This window comes from Puntigrus tetrazona, chromosome 6 (assembly GCF_018831695.1).
Source record: "Puntigrus tetrazona isolate hp1 chromosome 6, ASM1883169v1, whole genome shotgun sequence".
Classification (NCBI taxonomy): Eukaryota; Metazoa; Chordata; class Actinopteri; order Cypriniformes; family Cyprinidae; genus Puntigrus; species Puntigrus tetrazona.
The window spans coordinates 24,730,618-24,739,965 of NC_056704.1; the positions used below are offsets into that span (position 1 = coordinate 24,730,618).

The 9,348-nt window shown below is 39.5% G+C and overlaps 1 protein-coding gene across 2 annotated transcripts in view; it reads right to left on the reverse strand.

Moving 5' to 3' along the window:
* gnas (GNAS complex locus) overlaps nt 1-8,970 on the reverse strand; it is a 31,398-nt gene extending 22,428 nt beyond the window's left edge. The window contains exon 1 of one of the 2 annotated variants that reach the window (XM_043242060.1): nt 8,372-8,970. In XM_043242060.1, the coding sequence (XP_043097995.1) occupies nt 8,372-8,609 (238 nt within the window). In that variant the 5' untranslated portion in view covers nt 8,610-8,970. Of the gene's footprint in view, nt 1,569-8,371 lie in introns of those variants that run through there. The other variant, XM_043242061.1, reaches the window with a different exon arrangement.
* Between the last annotated feature and the right edge of the window lie 378 nt (nt 8,971-9,348).

A 9,348-nucleotide genomic window follows, 5' to 3' on the forward strand; every position in this document is an offset into this window, starting at 1 on the left:
CCTCGTTTCGCTGGTCCTCGGTCTTACTGTTGCCCAAACAACCCATTTTCCCAAAAACCCAAGAAAAGTTTTGGGGTGGGGTGGGATTGGGGGGGGGAGGTGTATCTACCGTACGAATAAATGATCCAAATTCCTCGATTGGCCTCCGATCAGAACACTTTGATGGAAAAGCGGGACATTTATACTCGCATGCGCATCGCTTCCCCGGATTTCGCTGATAAGGGCAGGAGGGGAGCACGGGGAAATATGAAAGCTATGGGTGACTAGTACTGGCGAGAATAGGTGGCGGTGGTGAAAACACTAGGCCGGCCTACAGACGGCCGAGTCCTGTCGAGCGCTCGCTGCTATCAAATATGAGATTTCTGGGTATGGACGTGCATCCAGCGAAGCCTTCGACGTTACATGAAGGATTTCGGCTTTCCCACGACGGCGATTTAGCACATTTCCCGTCGCGAATCCATGGTCGGTTTCCCGAAATAACGAGCGACTCCTATTAAAATCATGAATAGCTCCACAAAACGCGGCTCTTTTCGGTTTCTCGCCGTCGAATCCGTCGGCCGATGCAACGAGACGGGCAGAACGAGATAGAAAGGGTGGCTACAAATTAAAAAAATAAATATTTCCACCAAAATGACGGCATGTGGATCATTCCGCCCTGCGCCGTGGCCGACATGAACCTTTTAACTCCGTTACGAAACGACGTTGTCTGCGAGAAAAATACGGCGGTGCTGCTGGAAAATTCCCCTCAGATTGACGCTATTTTCCCTCCTGTTCTGCTTACGGTGACTGATCGCTTTTTTCGGCTTGTCCAAATCAAACGAGGCCCTTCGCCGTCTTCTCCGTTACCGTAATTTGAATTTCTCCTCACATCCGTAGGCTCTGCCTTGACGCGAGCGGCGATCCTTACGGTTCTTTCAACCGCAGATGCGAACGCGAGCGATTCCGTCGATATTTTACCGGTTATCGCAGTCCGAGTCCGCTGTCAGGCTACGCTTTGTATCCTTCTTGAATCCTTCTTAGATCATGTGCATTTGGATACGTGAAGATAAATCCGACACCACAACGACAGCGACGGATTCCCTACGGACGGAGCGCGTTGAATCCCCAATTGTGGCGAACGGATCCTTTTCGAGGGTGTATTTTTAGCGATTATTTCCTTTTCTCAGTGAATTGTACATTGAGATAGACAGCGTTGAAGAGATGGGTGGGGCAAACAGCTCTCATTGAACCCTGCTAATCACATGACAGCCCAAAAACGTCAGCAAGCGGCGATTCTGCGGAGCGAGGCGCCCTCTTTGAAGACATGATTCATACGTGATAAAGTTCGCGATTCCCAGCCGATCCATCTTCGACTATTGACCATTAGCGCTGCGTATGTGAAGGACAGCGCGATACGATCTTATGTTTGACGTGTAGTTCCCTGAACCACAGCTTAGACCTGAAAATATGTAGACGCGCTCTTTTTAAATAGGACTTGGGACCGAGAACCGCTTCCCTGAACGCATACCACAGCCGAGTAATAATTAGATCATGTTAATCAGCTAATGTTTTCTGAGCGTGCCTTTTTTTTTCACCCGAGACGCAAGGCACACAGTAGTCTACTAATATACTCCGACCGCTGTGATTCGAATCCCGAACGGATGGCTCTTTTGAGTCGGTTCTTTGTATTAAATCGCAAACATACAGCGGTCCGATTCCCGAACGACTGACTCGAATGAATCGGTTCTCCGTAGTGAATTAAAACATTTATGAATCACAGGGCGCTAACCGAGCGTTTGCTAAAGCGTACGCGTAAAACAGTTTTAAGACAAGTATATGGTTTTTAAAAAAGTGTATTTTAAACAGAATCGGTCGGACCATTCATTGTAGTATGAAAAGTCCTCAAAAAGTTTTGTCATAGTACATATTGGTAAGAACTGTATTTGTTAATCAGTGTCTGAAATGTTATGCAAGTACTAAATTTTCATGTGGCACCAGGTGTCTGAGGACAGAACGATTTTTCTTTCTGTATTAAAATAAGTAACATTTATTAGAAATTTAAAAATGACTAAATGTTTTAATTTAATTATTTGCTGTCCTATGATGTGTACATAATCCTGACGGCCTTGGTGACTTTATGTAACAATGTTTGTATATAAATATATATGTTAATAAATTGTATTAATAATAATTTATTAAGAGAGCACTTAATTATTAATCACTGCATTGTACACAAACATAATTGCAAATAGGAGAATTTACTTCTTAATACATAAAAAGTGCACATTTTTTTTATGGCTACTGATTTAAGCCAGGATTTTTCCAATATGGCAAGAACGGTGGTACACCAAAAGAAAAACATTCGCTGCAAAGCCATGTCACAGAATGATTCACCAGCCAAAGATGGATAGCAGGGACGGCCGTTCCCGCTCCTGGTGATCGACTCTACAGAAAAGTTCAGCTCCAACTCTAATCAAACACAACTGCCTTTCATTTTCAAGCGATCCTAAGGACCTTAATTAGTTGCTTCAGGTGTGTTTGATTAAAGTCGGCACTAAAAACAGGATTAGACGATCGTCCTGAGCAGGACTGGACACCCCTGATGTAGAGTCCATGCACATGTTCACTTGAATACTTTAACACGCTTATTATTATTACAATAGTTATAGGCTTCCTCGTAGTATTTATTATATTTTGTAAACTCTTTTAAACAAGTTTAGCTTGAAAAAGTACTATACATTCTAATTTACCTGCTGACAATCTGCACAGAATTGTAATTTGTCATGTATATGTGCAACATAATTAAAAAAATAAATCGGAAATACTAAACATACTAAATCTAGCATCAGCTTATATATATATATATATATATATATATATATATATATATATATATATATATATAATTATATTCTACACTACATTCGTTAGGCTACACAAAATGACAAAGATTGCTTAGAGGCTTTTTACAGTCAAATTAAAATTAATATTGAAGTGATAATAATTAAATTAATTATTAAAATAGTCAGGTTTTCTATAGTAATTTTAGTAAAAAGTGTATAATCAAAAAAATTGTTGTTCATTGTAAACATACAATATATCACATGCTAGAAAAGAAAATGTATACCGACATGCATCTGGTACTAAACTTTACTTTTAATGCGAATTCCTAGAAGTACAGATTTGTTTTAATCACTAATTTACTTCAGCTAATAAAAATAGCACTGTTATTATTTAATTCAAGCTATAGTAATAACGTAAATCTATATTTAGTGCCTTGCTGCGTTAACTCGAGTCATTGATTTTTCTCGTACGTTTCGCTCCAAACAAAGGCTTAAAATAGTGACATGCGGATAGTCAGAGAATAAACCAAAGAATCCAGACACATAGTTCTAGTATAAGAGATCATACACAAGTCAATGTGATGTCAACACGTGAGAGATAAACTACTGTATGACAGTGACCGAAAAGGAAAATGACGTTTCATTGAGCTATTTTTTGACACCCTGTGGTCTATTTTCGATCCCATAATCTTTGTGTGGCATTCAGGGGCAGAGACTAAACAGACTCTTTTGAAAACAAGGTGAAGTATGTTTATATGGCGAGGGTTTGTTAAAAGTTTAAGCCGGAAGTAATCGACACAAAGTTAAGTCGCTCTGCTCAGAGTTCTCCAGTAGTCACATCCGTATAGAGTTAAATTCCATTCTGAGACCAAACTAGTTAGCACCTTTGAATGTAAGGATGCATAATGTATGGCACTTGAGATGACTCTTGAGTTTAAGTGCACTACACTATGATCTGTTTCCAGAAGGTGGCAGCATTTCTCTAATATTTGGTCTCCAGCAGACTTGTTTGTGAAATCATTTCTGTTCTGAACTCTGTACACAGCAGTGAAATGAAGATAATCAGAATGCTGTCCGTCTCATATTCTGCTCTGAAGAAGTTTGACGGAGCGCAAAACACAAAATATCTATTACATATGACACATTCTCTTAATAATAATAATAATAATAATAATAATAATATTTCAGTCTCACGTCTATTTTAGAAATGACTAAACTAATAAAAAATGACTTTTAGCAGTTGTGGAAAACATAATTTGTTGTCCGTACAAGTCTAAAGGCTCTTCCTTTGTTTTTTTCCTTTGATTTGTATGAAGGCCGATCAACAGTGGAGGAATTGGGTAGGAAACGGTTCCCTTCATTTCCATTTTTGGGTGTTTTAAGTTCAATGTTCTTCCACTACATATTAAGGAGTCATAGACAATATATCTGTGGCCAAAATATTTTGAAATATGTGAAAAAATTCCTACCGTGAATATATAAAAACTTTTTGATTAGTAAATTTGCATAGCTAGGGACTTTATTTGGACAACTTTAAAAGCTAGCTTTAACCATACAACAATACAAAGTTTATTTATTCAGATTGTGTTGTATTGATCTTTAATGGGGGTTTTTAATGACCCTTATGACTGGTTTTGTGCAGCAGCAAAACTTTTTAGGATCCAACATGCAGCTTTGTTAATGTATAATAAACACAAAGTTTTAATTTCAGAGACTTTTGAGAAGATGTTGCTTAAAACGAAGTTGTTTTTTTGTTTGTTTTGCAATAATGAATTATTACAGGGCTTTCACGGGTCTTTAAAAATTCTTAGTTGTATCATATAAGCCCATAAAAAGTCTTAAATGGTGCAATAAATTTGAATTTTGATCTTAAATATGCTGCATGTTTCAAAGTCATGTGCTGTTCTGCTTTGTTTGCTACGATTACCCGGGAACAAGGCCGTCGCTAATGGGGTGAAAAGTGGTGACAATTATAGGGGCCTGTGGCTAAGGGGGGGGGCCCCCCAGCCATTTCAGCCACACAGAGAGCCGTGTCTCATAGACAGCATGCAAACACTGAACCGAGTTCTCCTTCTGCGACCGAATGAACAAATAATCCTCACCAGTTAAAACATACAAACACAATCAGGTTTTTGCCTCCCCTTTCTCTTAAACTTGACAAATGCACACAAAATAATGCCCGAAATACCTGTCTTGGCGAGAAACATGTTTATGTCTTTTATGTCTTAAGTGAACATAGCAGTTTGGATGTGTATAATTATACTGAATGCATTGCGTCTTAAAGGGGCAACGCCTGATTTACTAGCTGCTTTCGGAGTCCTTATTGATAATCCATGAAATTAAATGAGAAAATCACTGAGTTACTATGAGGTTTTTACAATGACTAACCTATATTTAGTTTATACAGTAAAGACTATGAAATTACATTTTAATTATTTAGTTTCTGTACCTGGTCCTGAAACAGTGTTCAATTTGTATATTTGTTCTATTTATTTATATGTGTTATTTACACAGTTTTAAACAGGGCCCTGCAGATCTAGCCCCAGCTATAGTCCAGTCTGGGAAATAATTATATTTCTGCTGTTACAAAAGTGCCATCTGCTGACAGACAACGAATTTGCACATGCTAAAATGTGTTTATCATGTTTCATGCTTTTTTGCTTGAACTGTAAATCACGTTTTTACAATCATTTTGCAGTGTAATACGTCACCATAGATATTATATTCTTGTACTCACTGTACACGATTTTTAATACTATATGTGATTTTTTTACCCACCCGACAATAATAGGTATAGCGCTGTTACACAATGAGGTTTAATACAGTCTACCCTTTAACTCAGGACCCATTGGTGTTATGTCACATTACATAAGACGGTCCCTTTCAAAGAAGGAGGTAATTCAGGGAATTAGTCGCCTTCTCCTTGTCTAATGTTATATTAAGAACTGCATTCCTTCCTCAAATTTTAACCCGAACAAAAATATGATTGTTCTCGGTGACAATCAACTTGCTAAAGTTTCGGCATGCATTATAGACCAATTGGCTTAATTTAGTTGTGTGTAACCAGAGCTTAAGAGCCCCTGATTCTATTAAAATAGGATGCAGTATGTGTTGAATGTCTTTTGTCATGCCTTGCATGAAGTTGCATGATCAACAGTAGACCCCTTATGAGTCCATTCATCTGATTTCATGCGATATTTCATCCTTCAAGAGAGGATGTGATTCTGTTTAAGCGAGCAATAACAGCATGCAATCACTTAAAATAAGACATCGCACTTGTGGGCTTGCAGCTGTGAGCAGCGAGATCCAGCCTCAACAACAGAGGCAGCAGTTAAAAGCAGGCCACATCAAAAGAGACCAAGTTAAGCTACAAACATTTTCATTGAGGTTGAATCTGCCTTTAAATGACAAATTGTTATTAAAAGCCCAAAAGCAGAAAGAAGGACACACTTCATAATCAGACTTCCTTTTTAGACGAGAGCGCACAAACACTACCGGCCAAGCCCCATAAAACACACAACACACAGAGATCGTTTTCCTACATTCTAAGGTTGCAACAATCAGCTTTGTATGTGTGTGTCATCTGTTTTTGAACCGAGCACCCGCATGACCAGAGTATTTTGGTCACAGAGCTTAACAGTTTCTTCGTTTGTGTCGTCAGGCTGCCCTCCTTTTCTTGTGTAACTTGTTAATAAAAAGAAGAAGAGCTCTCATAAAGGTAGCAGCATATGAGGCCTTGTGTAACGCTACTTTATCAAAACCACGGCTGCTCGAACGCCGTTCATGCCTCCGAGGAAGGCCAAAGGGGAAGTCAATGAGTTTAAAAGACAAATTCTTGGGATTCGTCACACCTTTAAATCTACACGTAGGCCTACTCCAGACCGACGGGCGTAGACACACTACATCTCATCTTGGTTCGGGAGAAAACGTTCAACGACACTCGGTTTTTTATTCAAAGAGGAAGTCGAGCCGCGCGACCGGCGCAGAGGTAGGCGGAAGGAAAAAAAAAAGATAAAACGTATGCCGCAAGAATAGCACTGCAGTTTTCGGAAAACAGTTTCACTTCACTTTTTTTTTTTTTGTACAATTTTGGACCGGAATCAGCAGAACGTCTAGATTTGTGTTCCGCAAAAAAAAAAAAGTTATCATTTCATTCTTTGCTAGACGAAACAAAAACACACACAAACAGAAAAAAACAAACAAGTAGGGCCAGTTTTCCCGCTACAGATTAGATCTTGACCAGATGTTTTCATTGTTATGACAATCCGTGACGATCACAAAAACCAGGTTTAATCGGAGTCGAAAAGCTCAGGCCATGTGAAACTCAAAAATTGACTTTAAATGCTCTTTTTGCACTGTACACGTTTTAGGGGGCGTATTCAGAATAGTGGTCAATCGATATGTTTTTCGGGACGACCGTAGTTTCCACCAAAATACCACAAAACAGCCTTTCACAGTACTTTCCTGTACAATATAGGACCTGGAACGTAAAAAGAAAAGTGCAATCACTTCATATTTTGTTTCAGTGTTTCATATTTTGGTCAGTGAAAGGAGCTGCTCTGGTTTTATACGAGTTTAGTGTCTAAAGTTTAACATTTATGTGACTTTTTTTAACAGTAAACATTAAATAAACAAAATTAATTAATTTTATTTAAATAAAATAAGCCTATGAATAAGAACATGGGTAATGAGAACATGGGTATTAAGTTTTTATTTATTTATTTTTTAAAAAGTATGAAAAAGGAAAAAACAAAATAAAAGACAGACACCACAATAAACTCCTCTTTTAATGCATGGATGCAACTTCTGAAATCCTATGATACAGTATCTGTATACCTTTATTGTTTATTGGTATTCTATTATCTGTGACAAACTAATTACAGCATAATTCTAATATTGTATACTACATAGCAAGAACACAAGTTGCATTTTCCTAACAAATTAATTATTTTAACTATTTGCTTCCTCCCTTAATAAAGCAAAAACTCCAACCACAGGAATTATACATATTTACTTATTTAATTTAGAGAAGGATCTCAAAAACACATTACAACGAAACAATCTCTGCAAGTGCATGATAAAAAAAATAAATAAAAGCCGCAATTAGTAAAAAATATATAATAAATAAAAGCTGCAGAGTAAAAAGCATAATTTTATAATCAATGTAACTGTAATTCCTTATTCCATTTCAACTGTACTTAGGTAAAAATGGTGCTTAAGTATGCTGATTACGTTTTTACCATTTTTATGTTTAAATGCATGTCAGCGGATGCATGATTTTAATTGTTAGTGGAGAAGGTAGAGATATCTAAAGCGCCACAGGTCAAGCACACTTAATGCATTTAAAACGTTTCATGCTCATGTTATTATAGCCTTATTAAAACCCAGGCATCGCTGCCACACGCCTAGAAAAGCCACTACAGTATTTACTGTGGAAACGACGGTTGCCATGGTAACGTGCTTTAAGGGGCCAGCCGCAAACTTTCCGTCGGACTCGTCGGCTCTCGTTTACCTCGACAGCGGATAAAGCAGCCTCCCCGTCCTCTTACCTAACAACAGCAGCCTGTGCGTCTGCTTGTACTCTCTCTTCTCCGCCTTCAGGCTCTTGTCAATGTTTCGACTCCGCTTGTTTTCCGCTTTGACCCGCGCCCGCTCCTCCACCCGCCGGTCGCAACTGTCCAGATGCCCGGACTCGAGATCTATCCCGGGACTCGCGCCGGTCCGTCCGCCGGTGTACGAGATCGCCGACTGTGACAACCTAGATCTGAAACTGTGACACATCCCCATGTCCGGAGCTGGGAATCTATCCTCACCATACGAATGGAAAAGTCTTGTAGGATAAGCACACCATGATGATGATGATGATGATGATGATGATGATGGTTATCCAGGTCAGGTGGAGAGAAGGCTCGCTATCCCTTACAGCCCTTATCGCTCGGGCTCTCCAAAGGTGTCAGTTAGCCTCATCGGGTTTTCCCTCAGTTCCTGACGCTCACGAGTGGTCGGGAGTGAACTTTGACCTGACACGCATAGCGTACTTTTCGCCGTTTGTTACTCTCGCGCTACTATTTCGGGACTCCGCTCCAAGTCCCTCCTCGTCCGCCGGAGCTCGCGCCTCGCTCGCGCTCCGAGGCTGACCCGAGATCAGCTCCGCTCCCTAACTTTCGCGCGGCGTTAAATTTTCACGAGCGGCAGGGGGAGGGCGCTCGCTCCGTGACGCGCTTCAAATATTTGCGGCTTCGCAAATTGTCTCAAGGGAGATGAAAAACAGTTTAATGTCACTAATCTCGCCGTGATTCTGATGGCGTCCCGTACGCGCGGGGACAAACGCTCTCGTTAATAAATAAATGTAATCGCAGAATACACACTTACTGGGTGAAAAATGTTTATTTCGATCGTTCCCCCTGGCGGAAATTTTATCTCGGTTGTTATTCATAGTGTTGTATAATGTTGTTGTTCATTGAATAAAAAAAGGTCACCCAGTGACGTCATACGGAAAAACAGCACAATTTTAGTTTTGTAGACC